The sequence below is a fragment of the Podarcis liolepis genome (genome assembly GCF_965112155.1).
Source record: "Podarcis liolepis genome assembly, chromosome: 2".
NCBI lineage: Eukaryota > Metazoa > Chordata > Lepidosauria > Squamata > Lacertidae > Podarcis > Podarcis liolepis.
In genome coordinates, this window is record NC_139555.1 from 105,648,598 (window position 1) to 105,672,220 (window position 23,623).

At 51.3% G+C, this 23,623-nt stretch overlaps 1 protein-coding gene across 7 annotated transcripts in view; it reads right to left on the reverse strand.

Moving 5' to 3' along the window:
* BRPF1 (bromodomain and PHD finger containing 1) overlaps positions 1–23,623 on the reverse strand; it is a 41,723-nt gene that overhangs the window by 2,284 nt on the left and 15,816 nt on the right. For 3 of the 7 annotated variants that reach the window (XM_083491141.1, XM_083491140.1, XM_083491138.1), the window contains 11 exons: positions 20,497–21,106; positions 16,202–17,158; positions 12,536–12,734; positions 11,454–11,588; positions 10,462–10,590; positions 8,099–8,405; positions 5,298–5,603; positions 3,229–3,507; positions 1,525–1,672; positions 337–473; positions 114–232 (listed from right to left, as the gene is read on the reverse strand). In XM_083491141.1, the coding sequence (XP_083347267.1) occupies positions 114–232; positions 337–473; positions 1,525–1,672; positions 3,229–3,507; positions 5,298–5,603; positions 8,099–8,405; positions 10,462–10,590; positions 11,454–11,588; positions 12,536–12,734; positions 16,202–17,158; positions 20,497–21,092 (3,312 nt within the window). In that variant the 5' untranslated portion in view covers positions 21,093–21,106. Of the gene's footprint in view, positions 1–113; positions 233–336; positions 474–1,524; positions 1,673–3,228; positions 3,508–5,297; positions 5,604–8,098; positions 8,406–10,443; positions 10,591–11,453; positions 11,607–12,535; positions 12,735–16,201; positions 17,159–20,496; positions 21,107–23,623 lie in introns of all 7 variants that reach the window. The other 4 variants (XM_083491139.1, XM_083491136.1, XM_083491137.1 and 1 more) reach the window with 3 other exon arrangements.

The window sequence follows — 23,623 nt, forward strand, 5'->3', positions numbered from 1 at the left end:
CCTCATTTTCTACTATTGTTTCAAAAGGTGCACCACCCCTGCCAAGATTTCCAGTGGACTTAACCCTCCTTAACCCTTCTCAGTGCGTATGTAGGCGTGCTCATCAAACCCACCAGTGCCGGATAAGAGGGGTAACCCCTGCACTTGGCCCACACCAGGTCCAGGGCATCCAGAGGGGAGTCCTCATCCTCGGACAGCCAGCCGGCCGATCGGCTGATGCTCTTCCGCACCACTGCACAAAGACAGAACGAGAGGGGAAAGGGTGTAATTGCCATCCTTCTCACCAGCCCCATCTCCAGAGAGGAAAGCAGAGGAAACGCTGCCCCGAATACTCACTGCCATGGCCCACCCCTCGGCCGGTTCCCACCGAGTAGGACTCGTTTTCTGTTCCCGACGTGTCTTCGCTGCTGTCCTCCGGGAAATTCACGCGGGAGAAAGAGGGCTTCCCTCTGCCTTGTTTGGAAGGAGTTGTGCTAAATGGGAGAAGCAGAAGTAACGTTAACTTTCCATGTTCTGCAGAAGCCTGGGAGATTGCTACCTCCGCATTAAACACGGAAGGGGGAATGGAATGAGACCCGTTCCCTGGGAAGTCCAAGAAGGATGCACAGTGGTACCTCTGGTGCGAACAGGATCCGTTCCGGAGCCCCATTCGCATCCTGAAGCGAACGCAACCTGCGTCCGTGCGTCTGCGCAGGTTGCGATTCGCCGCTTCCGTGCATGTGCGTGATGTCATTTTGAGTGTCTGTGCATGCGGTGAAACCCGGAAGTAATACGCTCCATTACTTCCAGGTCGCTGCGGAGCGCAACCCGAAAATATTCATCCCGAAGCTACTTCAACCCGAGGTACGACTGTACTGCAGGAACTTCCTGCGTTCGATGCCAGGATTGATCTCGCCACTAGAACTTTGGGCAAGCATGGCAAGTGAGGAAAATGTCCTCAGCCTCTCATTGCGGCATACGTCAGAGAAGCCCTCGTGGAGCAGACCACAGGCCTACCTAATCCCACATCCTGTTTCTTGCTGCGGCCAACCTGATACTGGAAACAGCATGCAGGTAACTTGACTACTAGTCACTCATAGCCTTGAAATGTGCGTAAATTTCTTTTTATAGAGGCATACAACGCAAGCAGCACTGAAAGGCGTGTTGTATACACTGCTTCAGCTGGAACAGTGTCTGATGCATGGCCATGACTCACGATACACTGCCTAGAACCTCGTCAAAGCCACTACTTTTGCTAAATCAGTCATTTCCTTGTGGCACAGTTCTTCTGCTTTTGGCCCACCATTATCCGGAACATATCAATGTATACCCGGTGAGCGGTTGTGCTAAGACCTTGTGGCAGGGTGGTGCAAGTGTCTGACAAGATTCCCTTCAAAACTGGAAGGGCAGTTTACAAAGTTCGCACTTTCCACCTGGGAAATTGCCTGACCTGGGACTATCCATTATTCTGCACTGTGCACCTAGGCTAAGGGGGAAAGAGACCCGGCTCCACAGCTCCATGCACTGGGAAGGATCTCCTGGTACCTGGTACGGTCCGAGGCGGCGCTGCTGCTGGTTGTGCTGCTGGACTCAGATTCAGAGCTGCTGCGCGGAAGGTTGTAGTCATTGCGATAAACTAGGAAGCTCTTCTTGACCGGCTGATTGCCGCTGCTGAAGCCGTTGGCTGGCAGATCTGCAGAGGGTGGGGAGGGGAGGGCAAATCACAACAGGCTCCGATATAATACCTATAGCTGCATTCTCCAGTTGGCAAATGCAACGGCTTTCTACCTGGCCAACCATTACACTACGAATTGTGAAAGCTGGATCCATTACAACAGCGTTTCCCAAACTTGGGTCTCCAGCTGTTTTTGGACTACAACTCCCATCATCCCTACATAGCAAGATCATTGGTCAGGGATGATGGGAACTGTAGTCCGAAAACAGCTGGAGACCCAAGTTTGGAAACACTGCATTGCAAAGCTTTTCTTTTCATCTATTCTGTCTCCTTCCCTGTTCCTCCCCCCTCATGCTTTTTACATTTTTCTGTGCCCTTCCCAGCAATATACTTTCAGCCTCTGTGCCCCACTGGCTTCCCAGAGGACCCAGCCCCTCTCTTTTCACTGTTGACGTTACTTTTACCACTTTGTTAACCGGGACAAGATGCTTAACCTGACACAGGCAATACTCTCGTATTAAACTGTGGCCACTTTATGTGGCACTGAACTAAACCTGCAGGGCACTAGCTAACAAAAATGGCTTGCCTTTAACTTTGGGGCCTTTAACTTTGGAGGGACTTTGAAACATGTTTTGAAATATTTTTTGGATTTTGGCTCTGTCTATGGAGAATGGGCTGACCTGTCGAGAAGGGATAAAGACATTGTTAGGTTGGAGTCTCCCTGAGATCTACTCCTCTGTGACAAAGGAAGGAAATTAAGAACAAGATGAGCAGAAGACAAAGTAAAGTGTAGGTATAAATATGAAGAAGAGTTGCAGAAGGGACATAGAAAAGAGTTAAGAGCCTCGGACAGGAGATCACCAGATTGATGGACTAGATGGAATGGATAGAAAAGACTGACAGAACCTGAGACCAGGGTGAAGAGACGGTGGCTGAAGATTGGAAGAAAGTTTAAAAATTTATTTAGAGAAATATTGTAAAATTTATGAGTGTTAGAAAAATGTTGGAATGAAACTATATGGCTTTAGTAGAAATGTTATAAGGCGTTATGTACAAATAAGTTTTAAATTTTAGGGTTTCTTATGGTAAGATAAGGTTAAAATAAATTAAGACAATTAAATGACAGAAAATAGTGAAAGATGGAAAGGATTTGCTGAAATAATTAATAACTAGAATACAAAAAAGGGAGGTGTGAGGAGGTCGATGAAACAAGTTAATGAAAGACAAAGATATGGAAATATTGGATCTATTTTTAATTTTTTCGCTCTTGTTTTTGGTCTTGATGTATTGTGTGTTTTGTTCTTTTTTTCCTCTTTTCTTTTTTATTGACTTGTATTGTTTAATCTCTTTTTTCTCTTCCCCCCCTTTTTTTGTAATTTTAAACTTTCAATAAATATCATAAAAAAATATTAAAAAATGGCTTGCATTATTTAATTCCTTCGTTGCACATATGCCGAGTTTGCAGCAAATCCCACCTCCCTTCCAATCTAAGTATCTCCTCTCATGACATGGGACTTGTTGTGGAATGAAGACCGTCCACACACCGTCTCAGCTTGGCCCCATTCCTCACTCACCAATGGGAGCGTCATCTGCCGATTTGTCGCTGTCGCTGTCCGAGGTGGAGCTGGGCCGCGGGCTCCTCTTGCGCGGCCGCCGGGACACCATGATTGGCAGCTGAGGGGGTCCCACGGGGCTGTTCCCGTGACCCGGAGCCAGCTGGCTGTCGCGGTTCTTGGGCGGGCGCCCCGGACGCTTGGGGGGCCCGGCCGTTTTGGGGTTCTTCTTGGAGAAAAGCACCGACGTTCTCCTGCCGACTTCGTGCGCAGGCGTGGAGGATGAGTTGGGGCCAAGGCCTGGAAGGGCAAGCGGTGACGTTGCTCAGAGGATGAACATGAGGACCACCCTTCAGTATCCCCACCGCCCATCCTTGGAAGCTGAACGGGTTCATTCGAAGGGATTGCTCCCCCTATACGCTGAGCAGCCCACTCTCCTGTAATGGGAGTCACCCACAGCAGCTGCTGAACAGATCTCAGGAGTTCTGAATCCGAACTTCAATGTCTCAAATCCCTGGTAGAGGACAAGGATCCTGAGATCATATTAAGGGTGGCCAAATTCTGTGCGATTGCCATAAAACTTAGGGAACAAGCTGTGCTATCATAATGATTAAGGCCTTAAATGATAATTTTAGGTTATATGTTAGTGACAAAGTTTTAATTTACATATTTTTAAACTACTGCTATATCTGTATTGTCTCTGTTATACCTAATTGCAAATTTAAATGAAATGCATCCCTATCGTGTTTTATGACTTCCTTGATATTGTATGTGCATTGGAACTGGTCTGTGACCGAAATAATAAAATTCATTCACTCAGGAGTTCCAGAGTAGGGGATAATGCTAATCGGAAGTGGCAAATCCCACTCTATGAGCCTCTGGGTAAACACTGGGAATCTATTAGGGCTGATGCCAAGGAAGACGTTACTAGGCCTGGGTGATACGTTGATATATGAGCCAAAGCCTATCATTGTATCGGTTTCATCATCTTTGACCTGGCAATATACCGTGAATCATGATGTCTGTTAGGGCTAAGCGATATATCTTCCAAAACTGGTTCGAAGACCATACTGTGATCTCGGTTTAATAGTTATTTGACCTGGCAATAAAGAATGAATCATGGTGTGTGTGTGTGCTATGCAAAAATCACAATGTGGGGAAAACCGCAGCCAGCCAATGCCTCTACGTGGCTCCATCCTTATTGCAGATGTTGTGATATATCAGTATAGCACAATGTTTAGCTGGTGATATATCACAATAAAGTTAAAGGTAAAGGACCCGTGGACAGTTCAGTTAAAGGCGACTGTGGTGTTGCAGCGCTCATCTAGCTTTTCAGGCCAAGGGAGCTGGCGTTTGTTCACAAACAGCTTTCCGGGTCATGTGGCCAGCATGACTAAACTGCTTCTGGTGCACAGAACACCGTGACGGAAACCAGAGCACAAGGAAATGCCATTTACCTTCCTGCCACAGCGGTATCTATTTATCTGCTTGCACTGGTGTGCTTTCGAACTGCCAGGTTGGCAGGAACTGGGACAGAGCAATGGGAGCTCAGCCCGTCGCGAGGATTCAAACCGCCAACCTTCTGATTGGCAAGCCCAATACAGTGGTACCTTGGGTTAAGTACTTAATTCGTTCTGGAGGTCCGTTCTTAACCTGAAACTGTTCTTAACCTGAAGCACCACTTTAGCTAATGGGGCCTCCCGCTGCCGCCGTACACTTTCTGTTCTCATCCTGAAGCAAAGTTCTTAACCCGAGGTACTATTTCTGGGTTAGCGGAGTCTGTAACCTGAAGCATATGTAACCTGAGGTACCACTGTATCATGATGGTGAAAACCAGATATTGCCAAGCCCTAGGTGTTGTACCTTGAACCTCAACCCCGGTCTGCTTGCCGTGCCCCCTTTCCACAGACCTGAGGGATCATGAACTGAAGTGCCCCTGCGCAATATTTTCTGGGAATCCTCCCGAGAAGGAGGTGCTGTACTGCTCCCCTGCCCAAGCCCCTCCCACTCGTGGAGGACCCTGCTTGTGGTACAAGCAACCCCTGGCTGGGACCTGGCTGCTCCATGCGGTCCCAGGCCCCGCCACCCACCTTTGCCGGTCTCCTGGCTGCTGCTCTCCTCGGCGGCACTGTCGGTTTGCGTGTCCTTCTCGCAGGGGTTATGGGCCGGCAGGATGATGCGGGTCAGGGGGCCGTGCCCATCCCTCCCCGACTCCCGCTGGTGCGCCAGTTTGCGCCGCAAGGCCGTAATCTCCTTCTTGATCATCTTGGCCCGCCGGCAGCGGCCCACGCTCTGCTTCCCGGCGCTCACCTCGGCCAGGCGTTCCACCAGCAGGCCCAGCTGGTCTTCCAGGGGCAGGTGTTTCTGGTTCTCGGACAACAGCATCCGCTCCTCGTCTGCGCCGACAAGGAAACAAAGCCCAGTATAAGAAGGAGGCTTCTGCCGATGGACCGAGGAGAGACCGGAACCCAGGAAGGCAAAGAAAGGAGGCAGGGATGGGGGAACCTGTAGCTCTCTGGGCATTACGGGACTACAACTCCCATCAGCCCCTGCGGCGAGGGATATTGGGAACTGGGATGGGACAACAGCCGGAGGACCACAGGTTCCCCAGGCCTGACACTGTTATGCAGCATCTCAGGCGCATTTTAGGCGCATTTCACATCCCTGGGAATTCAAGTAGCTTGTATCCCCGCCTCCTTTTGTTGAAAGTTTGTTAGTTTCCGGATTTCTGATGATAAGATCTGTGTAGTTTCCTCCTCCTCTCCAGCAGCCAAGCACATGGAAAAGTAGATTGGGCCATCTGTTTCTGGGGCACTCTGGCATGAGCGAGTCCAACTGTTAACAGCCTAGCTATAAGGATGGCTGCCGTGGACTGTAGCTACCCACCACTGCCCCATACATAATTCTTATCTGGCTCCTGGCTGCCAATATCTTAAGGCATGGTGAAAGCCTCACCAATAGTTTCAATGATGTGGAAAAGCGAGGAACATATGAAGCTCTAACAAAAAGATATACCAGACTTTGGTGGTTAACTTCTCCGATGTGCAGATCTGACTAGATCCTTCAGATTTTGCACTTTTCTGAATTTTGCAGCACAGTTCTCGACTTGAAAAAGTACTAAGATACACATAAAAGTGCTTTTTAAAAAAAATATGTGTAGAAATATGTCCCTTTGAAACAAAATATGTTTAGAATAGTGTGTGAGAAAATGCATTCAAAGCTACATCTGGAGTACACGTGTTGATATGGATTAAAAAAAATATATGCAGATCTGTATGGAGATGGAAAGGAAGGAATTTATTGCTGAACACATGAAAACCAGCCTTCCTCAGCCCGCTGCTTTTCAGATGTTTTGGGCTCCAAGTCCCAACAGTCCCAGCATGCATGGCCAATGGCCAGGGATGATAGGAGTTGTAGTCCATCAACATCCAGGGTGTTAGGAAAAGGCTGGGACTGATACGGACTGGAAACAGACTGGTTTGTAATTCTTGCAAAAATGAATAAATTAAATATTGCAATTTAAAAACAAACGAACAATGAAGATATTTAAGAAAAACACGGTCGTCTGCATTCTTTCTTTAGGGGGCAGATCAAAGAGATCTTTCAGACAGGGGTGTTAAAGACCGAAGGACAAGACCAGTACCAACAGCTCTTAAAGAAGCCCTCAGATGTCAAGGAGATAAACAACTATCTGACTTTTAGAAGACATCTGAAGGCAGCCCTGATTAGGGAAGTTTTTAATGTTTGATGTTTTATTCAGTTTTTAATCTGTAGGAGCCACCCAGAGTGGCTGGGGAGACCTAGCCGGGTGGGTGGGGTATAAATAAATCATCATCATCATCTTTGCATCCTCTTCGTCACAAAGCAAAGAGGAGGGCAGATTCTTGAGTCTAACCCATAATACAAAGGGCTCAGTGCTAAAAGGATTCAAGGCAACATAGGGTCCTTTTGGCTAAAAGCCAAGGTAGCAAGCAAACAACCGTAGAGGCTCAGGGTAATTGTAAGTTGCTGGGTGAGAGAATAGATGGGAGAGAGGATAGACCGCCGGAGGATGGTTTGTGTAAAGAAAGCACATCACGACGTTTTCCTTCCTGGAGGAAAATGAATCCCACCCCCCACCTTCTTATTTGTTGGCCTAGATACACACTGGAGCATTGTTTAATGCTTGTGCCCCGTAAAAGGAAGAAAGAAGTGAGCCAAATGCCACTAGGCAACCTCTTGTCTTGGGACTTTTCCTGCACGGGAGAGGAAGGGGAAAGTTGCCAAGAGGGATTCTAGTAGTTGAAATTCTGCAAGCCACCTCTGGCAACTTGTCAACATACTCAACTGCAATTTTTGAAAGCTGGTGGGCTGCTGCAACGGGGAAGTTTTGGCCCAAGCTCCCACTTTCTTAGCCCCTGCAGCTCCGGAAAAGCCTCCTTTAGTTAGCCATCCTCTTTTCCAAATTCTCCCCTGTGACCTGCTCCTCTCGCACTCGGACCACTCCATCTTCCTCCGTGAGGCTCTCCTTGCCCAGCCCCTCCTTTTGCCACACTTCCTCCCCAGGAGGCCTGCCTCTTTCTAAAATCGCAGCAGCTCAGATGGTGCCAGCCGGGTCCCTCCCTCTACGTGCCCTTAGGGCAGGCAGCCAACACTGCCAGAAGCTCCAGCCCTCCCACAAAACTCTTTTTGTGCTTTGCGATAAAGGCATCTCGGCAACGGATGCAATCTCACTGGGGAGAGAAGGAAGGGGCTTTCTCTTCAGACACCCCTTTCTTCCCAGTGGATCCAACCTGAGTGAATGCCAGCTTCCGCCCAGGCAACCTGGGGCAGCTTTCAGCTCTGGCACTCCTGCCCCTACCCGGGCAGCCACCATCCTAATCTCTGGGCATTAGCAGTTTCTTATACTGACCGTTCTCGGTGCTTCGCAGAGGCGCCTCGTCCGCAGCCATGGGAAAGTGCATGCCCGTCTCAAAGTCGATGCCCATCTTCTCCGCTTGCCGGCGCGCCTGCCGCAGCACGACGTCCCCTTGCTCCCGCAAGCGGACGGCTGCCCGGTAGAAGATGGTGTCTTTGGCGTTGTACTTCAAGCAGTTGCTGACGATCAGGTTGAAGTCCTCTTCGAACTCGTCCAGGTTCAGGTAGCGATAGCCCTCCAGCTTCTGCTTCATGGTGTAGAAGTCCATCGGCTTCTTGATGTGGTCCAGGTAGTCAGGGACCTGCAGCGGGCAGAGAGAGAGAGAGAGCGGCGCGGCTAAGAGATTGGGGAGATCGCCGCCCCGGGGTGGGGGATTCCTGCTCCAAGAGAAGACGAAAGAAAAGTTAGAAGCAGTCCCGAAAGCCTCTCGCCCAATCTGGAGCAATTTCCCCACTGAGAAAGGGGCACTGCCGTTCAGCGCGGGCACACAAAGTCGGGCACCCTCCCCCCAAGGCCCCGTGAACGGCGTTCTCCCACCCCCACCTTCCGAAAAAAGAAGAGCGAACCTTCAGAAAGGCGGGTGGCTTGCAAGGGGAAGCAAAAGCAAAGGTGGCAGAGGTTTGGGACCTTGCTCCCAACCTCTGCTCCTCTGCATGTGCTGCGAGTCCCCTAAAAGTGTCTGCCTGCAGTCTTCCTCGCCATACCTGGCTACCCCACCTATTATCTCTCAATTTCCTTTCTCAATAGGCCTCAGTCTCGACACACAACTCTCTCTCTGTATCAGAGGAGGTTCTCCCAAAACCCCTCTTGCCAGGCCCGGCACCACTCTGACTTAGGGCTGCGGACAGACCTCTTCCTCTTCCTAGCCAAAGACAGTTCCTGCCTCCTCCTCCCATATATAACAAAGCTGTGTGACAGAAAAACAGCGTTTTTAAATATAATTATGCTGTACTGGATGCAATAGAGCAAGACTAATCTGATGGTAAGTTTGTACTGCTAAGAAGTGGGTCAGCAAAAAAATAAAATAAGAGAGCGTCCGCAAAAAAAGGGGGCTGGTAACCAGACATTTTCAGTACGCTATTTGCCCCAGCCTGCAGTGATCTATTCAAACAATTTGTTTTTCATCAACAGTCAGAAGGGAAATGTAAAATGAACCTTTAAAAACAAAACAAAAAAACCACACACTTTGGCTTTAGAGTAGACAATTCACTTTGATGGAGTGGTGCTGATTTTGTGTATTTTTGCCTTCCCAACTGCCCAACCTAGAAGCAGAATCTTAACCTGGACTGAATTGTTCCCTCTTTCTGATGAAGACAAGGTATCCCTTGAAAGCTGAGTTTGGCTTCTTCATAGCTTTTCTACTTTCTGTATTTATTGAAATTAAAAACAACAAAGATGTGTACTCCGATCTTCTTAATTCCTTAATACGAATGACGCATTGACCTTAAATAGCAGCACGGCTTTCAGAGGAAGAGTGTGAAGGACCGGCCACGTTGGGAATGTAACGCTAAACCATGACTTGGTCCTACGTAAACAAGCAACAGTGAGACTTGAACTTGTTCACTGCCTTCCGCATGACCAGAACGAGGACTTTGCGAACCTCTATCTCCAGTTTGAGTGTGTGTAGAAGCTCTAAAAGTGGTCTGGCTGGGCAACGGTGTCATTATTTCCCCTGGTGGTGACCAGCCTGTAGGGCAAACAGATCCTCTTCTATAAGAGAAGTCACATAACCCCATACAAAATCAAAAGGAATAGAACAGTCCAGCTTGAGTTTAGACGGCCCTTGTCAAATTGCCAACCTGTAACCCCCTCCCTGCATCTTCACGGGAAACCCCTGGGGCTTTTATCTTGGTGACCTGGGTGACTCAACACATTGGCCTCCCTCCTCTCCTCACCCTGCAAAACGGATAATTCCCGAAGCAATTTTCGGTGGTGACAGTGACTGCAACCCACCCCTCTCACGGTGGCGTTAGAATTTACCTTCTCATTCGTTACCAAAAACAAAGATGGCGGGCAACTGGAGTGGACGGGGGTGGTTTTGTTTTGTTTTTAAAAAGAGGGCCCAGGGCAGGTGTCAGCAGGAGGCGCAAGGAGGCCATCTACTGACGCCAGGCCTGGAAACGGTGTCTAACTCTGTCAGGAGGTTTTGGACCATAGTACATTCGAGCAACTTGCCCAGCCAGCGGGGCCTCTGGTACCTTTCGCACACACAACGGCCCAACCCTGTGGGCGTGCGAAGGAAGGGTCGGGGTTGTTGGGGGCACAGGACAGGACAGGCCCAGCGCCAGGGCTGGATGGGAACAGAGCAAAGTATAAATTGGGGGTGGAGGGGTTCTTACTTCGTAGAGTTCTGTTACCTCAGACAGCGGGACCGGCTGGCTGAAGATGTTGCCCGTGTCCTTCTCCTGGAGCTGCTCCAGCGTCCGGCGCAGGAGGATGAGGAAAGGCGTCAGCTGCATCTCCAGGGCCACCTGCTGCATTTTGATCTGAAACACAGAGCGGGGGGAGCCATTGAGCTCCCGGGTCCCTGGGACAGACCGCTGCGCCTCAGCCGGGGACCTCTGAAGTAGCATGGGGTTAGAAAGCAGCAGGGCAGAGGGGCTGGGGGGAGGGGCAACCGGTGACCCTCCAGGTGCTACAACTCCCCATCCACCCCACCAAGTCCCTGACCACTGGCTGTGCTGGTTGGGGCTTGCCGGAAGTTGGGAGTCCCCCATAAACTCTGCGCTGTAAGAGAATTTCACTTACGGGGCGACCGAGCCGTCCTTGGGGCAGCTGGCCTGCCATTATGGATCTTGTGGAAGCCCCTAATGCGCTGCTGTAATACACCCTTACCCCCCCCCACTCCTCCCGGGGAATGCAGAGGTGCATCATGGGCAATTCTGGCGCTGCTTCGCTCCTGCCATGTCGGAACACGGCCTGGGAGCGAGCTCTGGGGACAACGGGAACTAAGCGCGAACAAGAGGGGAGCAGAATTCACACTGGAGCCAACAAGTCACATCTGCACAGGGAAGTTTTTAACGGCTGATGTTTCGTTGCCTTTTTAATATTTCGTTGGGAGCTGCCCAGAGTGCCTGGAGCAACCCAGAAAGATGAGCGGCATATAAATAATAAAATTATTATTATTATTATCTGGAGAAGCTTGACACCTCCCCAAACACCCCTCAGACAACCCCTTCCGGAAAGGTTCTACCACCTCATCCCGTAACTCCCCCAGGAAAGCCCAGTGCTCCCCTCTTATCATGCCACTTGGCTACGCTGCAGAGGTCGAGCGCTTCCCTTAAGCGCGTCTCCCTCCCTCCCCTCCCCAGGAGAGGACGCCCCAATCTCCCTTTCCCGCCGCAGTTACCGTCTCTCTCTTGAGCTTCTCCCGCTTGCGTATTAACTCCACCAGCAAGCGCGCTCGTTCCAGGTCGTGGCGGAGGCGCTGCCAGGATTTCAGCTGCTCTTTCAGGGCCCAGTTCTTATCCTCTGTGTTATCTCGCTGCAGGAACATCAGAGTCTATGAGAGGAAGGGGCATCCCTGCCCCCTGCCAGGTTTCCACGGCTCTCGAAAGAAGAGCGGCAGCTGGCTCCGCCCAGGGTTGCTGCCAGGAGCTGAGGGGAGGGGGGCAGTGGCAAACGCCAGAGCGGAACGGGGCATGGCGAGGGCAGAGACCCCTTTGGCGGGGTTGCAAGAGGAGGCCCGGTGCCTTCTCTCTCCCTCCTGGCAGAAGGAAGATGCGCAGAGCTGCCTTGCACAGAGTCAGAGCGCCCTGCATGGACTGTCTACCCTGAATGGCGGCAACTCTATGGTCATGGAAGAAGGCTTTCCACCCTCCCGCCCACCGAGAGTGAGCTTGCAAAGCTGGTCCTTTTGGGTTAAGCCAGGGGTCAGCAAACTTTTTCAGTAGGGGGCTGGTCCACTGTCCCTCAGACCTTGTGCGGGGCCGGACTATATTTTGGGGAGAAAATTGAATGAATTCCTATGCCCCACAAATAACCCAGAGATGCATTTTAAATAAAAGGACACATTCTACGCGTGTAAAAACACGCTGATTCCTCGACTGTCCGCGGGCCGGATTGAGAAGGCGATTGGGCCGGATCCGGCCCCCAGTTCTTAGTTTGCTTACCCATGGGTTAAGCTCATGGTGGCTTTGGCCTTGGCTGGAGGAAATCCATAGGTCCCCGCACCCACCACGTCTTGCCGCGGCAGCCACGGCCTTCCTTCCTGCATGCAAACTGGGGAGCGCATTGCCCGGCCTTGCCGCGAAATCAGCCTAAGCTTCTCCCGCACAACCCCATGCTCCTTCAAGTCCAACAAACGATGGCAAGCGGGTGGCCAGGCACCAGAGGCCTTGCTCTTGGCCCTGCAGGCACCCGGCAGTCACGCCCCACTCTTTCCCCTCCCCACACGTTTGCCCTGGCCCCCAACCTCAAGGCAAGACGTACCTGCTCCGCCTTGGACACGGGAGGAGGAGGGGCCGGCCTCCCGGGCTCGCAGTTCCTATGCGACTGCAGGTGTGTTTGGAGCCGGCGCAGCAAGGGCACTCCATTGCGGGACTGCCTCTTCAGGGTCCAGTAGCTGTGCAATCTCTGCATGAACTGGCTCTTCCTCTGGAGGGTCAAGCGGTTGGTGATCTTACTGAGCCTGCAGGGGGAGAAGGGGCGGAGTGGGGAGGGTCAAGCGGTCGTGTGGCAAGGCCAGGGAGGCACAGCTGTTCCGCCTGTACCACAGGCCTAAGGAAAATAGTTAAGTGGCGTTACTGTATTGCAGAACACACCGACAGCGGGGTTTGGAGATGGGGGGGAAAGAAAACCTGGGTTCAAATCTCCTACGCAACTGGAAGGTCGTGGAGCAGCCTCGGCCATGTTGCTAGCGCTCAGCCTTTTCCACCACTTTCATGAACCACAAAGTCAGAGATGTGGCGTTAATGTTATTATTGCTACGTTGCTGGTGAATGAGCGTTCTGCAGTGTCCTTTTCACTCTGCCCTGCTTCAGAAGTCGTCCATCTGTGCACCGCTAGGAGACCAGAGGAAGGGCAGCCAAGGAACTAGGTCATGAGCAGGGAAACTTTGGCCTTCCTGACGCTGCTGGACTACAAGTTCCCATCATCCCTCGCCATCAACTATGACGGCTGGGGCTGATGGGAGTTGTAGTCCTGCAAAATATCTGGGCGGCCAAAGGTCCTGCAGCCCTGAGCTAGGTGAAGGATGAGGCTAAAATTGGTTTGCCCAAGCCTGGGACAGCCTGTGAAATGGATGTGGCACCCGGTTAGATCCTGAACAGGGGGCAATATCCACCCACCAACTTTCTCCATGGCTAAAATAGCCTGCTTGGCATCCCATCGTTGGAAGTCTGAGAGTGAAAAAATCAAGAATCTGGTGGGGTGGAACTCCTTTCCTGAAAACATCACGCTGCCAACTAAAGCACCAGGATGCACCTGGGATGACTGAGGTTTAGTGGACAACTTTTTGGATCTGACCTGGCCTCAAATCTCTCCTAAGCCGCCAATTCACTGTCTCTCTGCTTAACCCCGAGCCACAGTTGCCACTTGCCTCTTCGCCCCTGCATGGGACAAGAGCACTTCTCTGCAGTCAGGAAGACGAGTGGCTGGTGGCTGCAGCAACAGAACCGCTGGGAGCCCCTGCCCTGGAAAATAGTAATGTTATTCTATTGATTGATTGATTGATTGATTGTGACATTTATATCTCACCTTTCCTCTCCACAGAGCTCAAGGGGGCACAGGTGTTCTCTGCCTCCCCATTTTATCCTTGCATCAACCCTACGAGTTAAGTTAGGCTGAGAGGCTGTGTTTGGCCCAAGGTCACCCAGCGGGCTCCACGGCCAAGTAGGGATTTGAACCCTGGTCTCCCAGCTCCTAGGGACGTGGGTGGCGCTGTGGGTTAAACCACAGAGCCTAGGGCTTGCCGATTGGAAGGTCGGCGGTTCGAATCCCCGCGACGGGGTGAGCTCCCATTGCTTGGTCCTTGCTCCTGCCAACCTAGCAGTTCGAAAATACGTCAAAGTGCAAGTAGATAAATAGGTACCGCTCCGGCGGGAAGGTAAATGGCGTTTCCATGCACTGCCCTGGTTCGCCAGAAGCTGCTAAGTCATGCTGGCCACATGACCCGGAAGCTGTACGCCAGCTCCCTCGGCCAATAAAGCGAGATGAGCGCTGCAACCCCAGAGTCGGCCACGACTGGACCTAATGGTCAGGGGTCCCTTTACCTTTACCTCCCAGCTCCTAGTCAAACACCCCAGTCACGACACCACATTTGGCTCTCTTATGGGAAGCCTGCAGAGCAGAACATCAGGGCAACAGCTTTCTTAGCTGCTGGTGCAACTGGGACTCAGAAGCGTGTTGCTTCTGAACCTGAAGGGAGCATCTAGCCAGTAAGGCTTGTAGCTATTGGCAGCCTTATCCTCCAAGGACCTTAAGGTACAGATTTGCAGGCAATTTGCCTTTGCTACAAGGCTGGTTTCATTAGCTGCGGTGGGATGGAATTCTGTATTTTTTAAAAAGCATTTTGTACACTGGAAAAGGTGCTCAAAAAGTATGCAGCAACAAATTAAAGATTTGCCTTGTCGGCAAAACAGACCAGCGTCCATCGAGACCAGCGTTCTGTTAACAGCCACAGCCGGCCGTGTTACTCTTGAGAAACCCAAAGCAAAGCAACAAGGGTTGCTCGGGGATGTGGTGACACACAGCGGAGGAAACACCCACCACTGCCGGGCTTGTTTCCTGCTCCCAACGGACAGGATCGCAGAACCGCCGTCCAGCAGGAGAGCATTTTTCACCACGCATTGAAAGCAACGTTCAGCCTGGCGTAATTTGCTGCCTTGCCGTTTTGCCCACAGAGGGGAGACAAATTCAAAAGCGGGGTTCCAAGGGAACACAGAATGGAGTCCTGCCCAACCTTGTCATCAAACCGTTGGGTGAACAGTTTCTCAGGCCATAAACAATCGTCTGTACTCACAGAGAGAGGAGTTGAAAAGGAAGGAAGAAACAGGAGCACCACCTTACCACTTAAAAAACGGGGTGCTGTTTACGGACAGTTTCTAAAATGTTTTTTAAATTGTTGTTTTATTGATAGTAATCCGCTCAGGGGTTTCATGACGGCGGAGCGATATATGAATTTTTGTAAAATAGATAAAATAAATACATACCCCTAAACAGTGTTATCTTTTTTAAAAGAAACATAAGGTACCCTTGAGTATCCCCAGAAAAAAGCACAGCCCCTAACTCCTGAAATGTTTGTCCATGGCAACATTAGCAGCAGCCCTTCTCCACTTATTCCCAAAGTGCATCTCCTTTAGCAGAAAAAGATATATTAAATTATTTTTTTAAATTAAATCTTGAACAGTCGCATGCAAACTTACTGAACATAACTCCCATGATGGTAAAAAATAAAATAACATGCACCCTCGTGCAGAGACATGTGCACAGTAGCTTGAGAAGCGAATGGGGAATCTGTGGCCCTCCAGATAAAGCCGGAGTCCAATTCCCATCAGATGGCATGGCCCATGGGAGCTGGAGTCCAGCAATGTATGCAAGGTCTCAGAAAAGCCCAGTTTAAGCCCCTGATCAGCTGTGGAGCTTGCACAGCGATCTTGGACAAGCCAGCCTCTCTGGAGATTATCCCACTCGCTATTCTGAGGCTAAAACACTACCTTGAACGTAGACGAGCGGCAAACGTAGTAAATAAAAAAGGAGCCCTTTCACAAGGACCCAACACGTTTTTGTCTCAAGCGGATGGATGCAGCCCAAGACAGTTTGTACATAACAGGCCTCTGGATTAGGCGCCCCAAATATTGATTGACATCCGATGCCCCTTTAAATGGGTGGGGTATGATTGGTTTGCTCCTGTTCTTACTTTATTATATATTTTGTGTTTTTTTATATTGTACTTTCATGCCGTGAAGTGCCCTGAGATCTACATGTACAGGGCAAATATACAAATAAGAATAAACAATAAAAACCCAGGGATTATTTTTTGCCTGGGCTGTACAGACCGGCCTGCAAAGCCCCAGGTAACCCAGACAACAACCTCACCGCTTCGTGATGTGGTTCCAACTCATTAGAGATGTGGGGTGGGGAGAGAGGGCGCCCTACCTGTGGGGAGGAATGCAGGGCACTGACACCACCGGCGCAGCCGCTCTCTTCTCGGCCAGTATCTTCCTCGCCTTCTTCATCTTAATCCGGGACTTGGCCTTGGCCTTCTTCACTTTCTCCGAGCTCCAGCCTTTCCCGTCCTCCTCCTCCTCCTCTTCCTCCTCCCCCTCGCTGTGCGAGAGGGCGGGCAGGCGCCGCATGGAGCCGGGCGGCGTGTGGATGTCGCAGTAGGCCGTCTTGCGGACGCTGAAGGAGGTCCCGTTGGCCCCCGTCTCGCGGACGGGCTCCATTTTCATGTAGAGCCCGGCCTGCTGGGCGCAGGTGACGTGGAAGGCGGTGTAGCAGTTGGCTTTGTGGCACTGGATGCAGGCACCCGAGCCTCGCTGCTTGCAGATGTAGCAGGTCAGCTTCCAGCGGGCGGGCGGGATGTGCTCGATGCTGTCGATGGGCTCCAGGAAGACCGTGTTGGCGAAGCACACCTCCGGGATCCAGAGGGCGCACACCACGTGGGCCCAGCGCCCGTCGTCCGTCTGCTTGAAAGCGCCCCCTTTGTTGGGGCACAGGGCGCAGTCCACGGCCCGGGAGGGGGACTGCAGGCAGCGGCGGCACAGCCACTGGCCTTCGGGGATGTAGGGGACGCCGTAGCACTCCTGGTGCACGGCCAGGTTGCACATGTCGCAGAAGAGGATGACGTTGCTGTTCTGGCACTCGCCGTCGTTGCAGATGCAGCAGACGGCGTCCTCGTCCACCAAGGCGTTGGGGTCCCCCTTGTTGTGGCTCTCAAAGTAGGACTCCTTCTCCAGCCGGTCCATCAGGTACTCAAAGATCTCCTGGGGGATGGGGCTCACGCCCTCCGTCTTCCGGCGCTCGTTCATAATGTCCAGCCAGATGTAATCCTCCTCGTCCATGTCGTACTCGACCTCCTCGTCCAGCTCCTCGGCCGACTTCTCAATGTATCTGGGGCGAGTGGGGAAGGAAAGGAACAAAAGCACACAGCTCAATAACTGGGAGCGACTGAGCGCCTTTACAACTGAGAAAAGCGACTATAGGGTTGTTGGCTGTTACTTGCATCTTTCCACCCGGGCCTGCCCTTTAAGTGCTAGATGTCAGGGGAGATGACGAGGAGCAGTGGGAGGCACCAGCTGGGAGACCCCCAAGGGAAGCCCCAGAGGAGGAAGGCTCCGAGCCTGGGGATTGGTGGTGGGACACAGAGGAGAGGTCCGAGGGAGAATGGGAGGGAGGAATGGTTGGATGCTGAAGAAGCAACAGGCTTTAGTGAGCAAGGAGAGCCTGTGACAGGGAGCAGCTCAGACCCAGAGGATGAAGCACAGAGGGAACAAGAGGCTGCAGGAGAATCCCAGGAATCTGCCTCTCCTGCTGCAACGAGCTCCTCCCCTCGTTGTCTCTAAGGTCACACAGGGCGATGCATAGGGCGGAACAGAGATTGCAGAAGGCCTGACGTAGTTTGAGGCTGCTTGGGAAAGGTCTTAAAACTTAGATGGGGTAAAGAAGTTGACCATCGGTCCTGGCAACTGCTCTGTAGGGGCAAGTCCTGTCGGGATGTGTCGCTGAGCTGTGTGCAGTTTTCTCAAATCAAGAATTAACTACACTGCCTAACTCTGCGTCTTGTGTGTTGACCATAGCTGTGAGCTTTCAGATTTGAAAATAAGGGATCAGCAGCCTCACCTGTCCCGGGGACAGTCTACGGGATATCTAACAATCCGGGATAGCAGTGGGAAACGGCGCTGGAATAAGGGAATTTCCCGCAAAAAAAGGGAAGGTTGACAGCTAGGGTGTTGACCTGCATCTGGCCCAGTTCTGAAGCTACATAGTCTGTTTCAAAAGCGTTAAGGTTTGGTTGCTTTGACCTACAGAGGGAGACCTGTTACCCCTAGGCCTGAAAGCAGGAGCACAACAGGACAGATTTTGACTGGCAGCCTAATACTAAGTGTTGCCAGTTTGTTCCACCTTTAGAGTCACTAATAATAATAATAATAATAATAATAATAATAATAATAATAATAATAATAATTTATTATTTATACCCCACCCATCTGGCTGGGTTTCCCCAACCACTCTGGGCAGCTTCCAAAAGAATATTAAAATACTGTGATACATCAAACATTAAAAGCTTCCCTAAACAGGGCTGCCTTCAGATGTCTTCTAAAAGTCTGGTAGTTGTTGTTCTCTTATCATTTGTTCACCTGCACCATTTTACGTAGAGAATTCTGGGGTTGGAAGGGACCACAAGGGTCATCTAGGCCAGCCCCTTGCAATGCAGGAATCTTTTCCTCAATGTGGGCTTCGAACCCACGACCCTGAGATTAAGGGTCTCATGCTCTACTGACTGAGCCACAACTGGCTGCTTCAATGCTCTCTTCCTGGCAGAATCAGCTGAGTACCAGCATGAGCTCTGCATGCCATCCCTCTTCCTCTATGCTGAGAATTCTGGTCACAGCCATCCAAGTCCTTTTTTCTTTGACCTGGGGTGGGGTGGGGTGGGGAGAGAAACCTATCACGTCACTTTGTGAAAATCCTTTCATGCAAGCCACCGCACTACTTACAGGTGAGTGAACCGGACTGGGCGAAACACCACTGCAATCAGGCAAAGTCTTCCAACTTCAGCGTAATGTACCTCTCAAAAGTCAGGGGTAGGGAGGTGGTGTTGGAGAGTTAAGGTGTCTCTCCAGGCAAGAGCACCTTTTTTCTACCCTGCCCCCTGATGCCAGGGAATTCTGTGGCCACTGGGTAGGAATACTGCTGTTCCTGATTCTCCTCCCGAGGTGCAACCCCCCCCCCCATTAGGAAGGGAAGAACTCTTCCTTTGCCCAAGGGACACAGGCTGCCTCGGTCTCCAAGCTGCAGCAAGGCGCAGCCAGGTGATGCCCTCCGAGAGGGAGGTGCAGAGGCCCCCTGAGAAATGCTCAGCAGCACCTCCTTAAAGTGCTCTCCTCCCCATTTGAGAACCTCAGCTTGGATGGAGATGGTATGATTAATAATATTGTATACCACTTAAGAAGGGATGTGGGTGGCGCTGTGGGTTAAACCACAGAGCCTTGGACCTGCCGATCAGAAGGTCAGCGGTTCGAATCCCCGTGATGGGGATGAGCGCCGCAACACCAGAGTCGCCCACGACTGGACCTAATGGTCAGGGGTCCCTTTACCCTTTACCTTTACTATACCACTTAAGGGGGCACCTAGCCCATCTAGGAGAAGGAAAACTCTGATCCTAAACCACCACTGCCTTGCAGGATACCATCAGGAGAAGAAAAGGCTAAGGAGTAAACCAGGGGTCAGCAAACGTTTTCAGCAGGGGGCCAGTCCACTGTCCCTCAGATCTTGTGGGGGGCCAGACTCTATTTTGAAGGGGGGGAAATGAACGAATTCCTATGCCCCAAAAATAACCCAGAGATGCATTTTAAATAAAAGGACACCTTCTACTCATGTAAAAACACGCTGATTCTCGAACCGTCTGCAGGCTGGACAAGAGAAGGCAATTGGGCTGGATCCAGCCCCCAGGCCTTAGTTTGCCTACCCATGGAGTAAACCCACACAAATCCTGAGTGGGGTCCCTAAGGCGGTTGGATGGCACCTTGTACACCTCCTTCCTGCAACTCCTGCAGCCACGCTGGTGCCAAACGTACTGCTCTGCTTTCCTTTGGACCAGATCAGCGAGGCTGGGCAGCCCAGGTCCTCCCCACACACTGCCCAGGCTGGTGCCCCAGGGAGGTCACTTCAGTGCTGTTAATATAGCAAAAACAACACGGGAGGTAGCAGCTACGAGTTACCACTCTCCGCAGCCACAGCAGGCGCTGTGATTCTCCAGCAGGGCTGGGTGATATATTGATACATTGCCCAAAACAAGTTTGAAGTCCATATTGTGATATCGGTTCCATAGTTTTTTAACCTGGTACAAAATACTGCAAATCATGATGTGTGTGCTATGAAAAAATCACAATGTGGGGGAAACGGTGAAGCCGGACAATGCCTGTACATAGCTCCATCCTTATTTCAGACATTGTGATATGTCGGTACATCACAATGTTTAGCTGGTAATATATCATGATTTTGAAAAACCAGTTATCACCCAGCCCTATTCTCCAGTGGTTTGACTTCACCCCAGGAGGCGAACTCCATTGTCTCTCGAGACAGATGGATGCTAAACAACATACCCCACATAATATAAGAAGAATTTCTTAAGTTGCTTACATAGGACACAATCAAAACCCAAAGACGACCCCGCGAAGCCCTCCGAACCACAGCTCCACAGGGTGCCCCCAACCCACAGGTGGTACCTGTAATACGAGGAGGGGCGAGGAGGGGCGTCAGGCGTGTCCTGGTCCAGCTCCCGGTACACGGCCTCTGGGAGCTTGGGCATGTTGCCCGCCGAGGCACTGTGGTGGTGATGGTTGGAGTCCTTCCGCTTCTCCTTATTCTTATGCTTGCCGGCTTTGGGGGCCACGGACGGCGTCTCCGTGTTCTCCTTGTTGCTGTTGTTCTCCGGGACCTCCTCGGGCGCCTCGTCGTCCTCGGACACCACGTCCAGGTTGTCGAAGATGCTGATGCGGTGCACGCGGCCGTGCAGGTCCACTTCCACCATGCGCTGGGCCTGCGCGTAGGTCATGACCTCTCGGCCCGGCGACTGCGAGGTCTCGGAGGGGCTGGGCGACTGCTTGTTGGCCGCCCGGCCGTGCCGGCCCTTCTTCTTGTGCTTGCGCAGAGGGGTGCTCTGCGGGGGCGGGGGGTTGTCATGGTCGTAGTGGTAGAGGTGGTACTCAATGCCGCTGTAACTCTTGTAGATCTTGCGGCAGGTGTCCACGGGGCACTCGTACGGCGGCTTGGTGGCCCGCAGGTTGTGGCAGAACGTCTTCACGTCAAAGTCCACCCCCATGGCGCCTGCTAGCTCTGCAGAGAAGGGGGAACCAAGAGCGGAGAGGTCAGGGCTGGCGCACCACCCGGATACCTACCAACAGATACAACCCAAAACACTGTGCCGGGAGGAGCCAGGAGCTTCGCAAACAGGCTTCTAGCACGTCGTAACAGGACCTGCTCCACTCCCAGACTGATCTGGCACAAAATGCACACTGGGACCAGGCCAATTCCCAGAGGCAGACTGGCACAAACGTGACAACCACATCAGAGACTGTTGTGCAAAATTTTGCACAGAACTGTACTGCTTCTTTTCCCTAACCAGGTATTACACCTCGTCCTCTTTCTCCCGGGTTATTGCTAAATCACGCAAGGAAAAATGTGGGCAGCAGCCATCTGGGCACTAGGGACGTGGGATGTTATTCTACTCACCCTGCCTGATGCTGCTCATCTAAGGAATTTCTGCTGGTTGAGCAGGGAGCAGAACAAGTTCCGGTTTTCTGTCTGTCTAGCTCAGGGACAGGAAACCTGTGGCCCTCGAGGTGTTGCCAGACTACAACTCCCATCATCCCCTGACAGACGGCCATGCTGGCTGCAGCTGATGGGAGCTGCAGTCAAACATTTGGAGAGCCTTGAGGTTCTCATCCCTGGTCTAGCTGTTCTCCACTCCTCCTACAAATTACTCCTCAAAGCCCACTTTTCCAGCAAAACTTTTCCTGAACCTCTTCACTTTCTTGCCGTCTGACTTCCCTGTATTCCAGCCTCACGGAGTCAACTAATATAGCATTGTCGGCAGGGGACTTCTAATAGTGCATGGCGTGGTAAACTGCAAAGGCAAGGCATGCAGCTCCAAAAATACCACCAATTGGCTGCACCAATAAGCCACAACCATGTAGCAAGTCTCTGTTGTGTCTACCTCTATTTCTAAGGCATGGGGCCAGTTTCCTTCCCTTCGTATTTTGTTTTTTGTGACCTTCACACCTGTGAAGTCCTGCAACATTCAAAGCCATTTTTACCCTTTTATCCGTTCCCATCTTCTCTCTCCATCCAAGGCAGGCCGTAAGCCCTCTAGACAGGGATCCTTCTCACTTGTATTTTCTGTTCTTTGCTAGGCACGCTGCTACCACTAAATTTTAAAGCAGCAGGAGTCTGGCAGTGGCGAGGAAGGGAAAGAGTTTGAGAGTATTAGCATTAGCCAAATTACTCATGGTATCCTCCCACTACGCCGTAGCTGCATAAGAGACAAGCTGGGCCACAGTTATCCAGGCTCTGGTAACAACCCATGTGGGCTACTGTGTTACATGCTGGTCTGCCCTTGAAGACAACTCTGGAATTTCAGCTGGGATGCAATACAGTGGCTTAGAATGTTAACTGCAACTGGCAGAATGAAACATGAATCAGAAGTTCTGAAACAACTCAACCAGCTCCAATCTATTTCTGGTTCTCAGCTTTAAAGCTCTGAATAGCCAGGTATCTAAAGGGCTACCTTTTTCTCCCCACGAACATATCCCCCTTCCAAGGCCCACTCTGAAGTGAGGCAGATGGCAAAGCACCACTTCCTTTTCAGCACCAGCTTTTTCAGCACCAACTGAAGGCTTTTGTTCACCCCGGCTTTTAATGTAAACTAGCTGCAGGGACGCGGGTGGCGCTATGGGTTAAGCCACAGAGCCTAGGACTTTTGTCAATCAGAAGGTCGGCGGTTCGAATCCCTCCCGTTGCTCTGTCCCAGCTCCTGCCAACCTAGCAGTTTGAAAGCACGTCAAAGTGCAAGTAGATAAATAGGTACCACTCCGGCGGGAAGGTAAACGGCATTTCCGTGCGCTGCTCTGGTTCGCCAGAAGCGACTTAGTCATGCCGGCCACATAACCCGGAAGCTGTACGTTGGCTCCCTCAGCCAATAAAGCGAGATGAGCACCGCAACCCCAGAGTGGGTTACGACTTGACCTAATGGTCAGGGGTCCCTTTACCTTTACGTAGCAGCAGAGAATGACAACTAAGACAAGGGAAGTCTGGCTAGCAACATGGAATGGCCCTCGATTTAATACTACCCACAGTTGTGCAACTGATAGCAACATCAAAAAGGGAAGTGAAAGAATGCCTGTCACTTGCCACTTGGCTCTGTCTCACACATTGCCTCTGTCATGCCATGGTGTCCCCTAGCTGGGGAGGAAATGAAAATTAATGGGAAAGGTGTCAGGCACTCCAGGTTGCATTGACTTCCTTTCTACAACAGGAATCAGACTGTACTAGGAATGAAAATCCCAAGCTTTGCCTGCGTGTGCAGCCTCCAACTACTCATTGCACCTGTTGTTGTTGTTTACTACATTTCTATACCGCCCTCCATCCGAGGATCACAATTTACAATATAAAAACACAAAAATGCGCAAACAAAAACAATATCTCCCAACTGCTCTTTCCCTTTAGTAGTACACTCTGTGTTTGTTTGTTTGTGCGTGTGTTGTTGTTGTAGCACCAGGAATAAACAGAAAAGGGCTGAAAGAGAACACTGAAGGACGCCCATCAGCCCACCACACCTTTTGGCCCTGATAACTC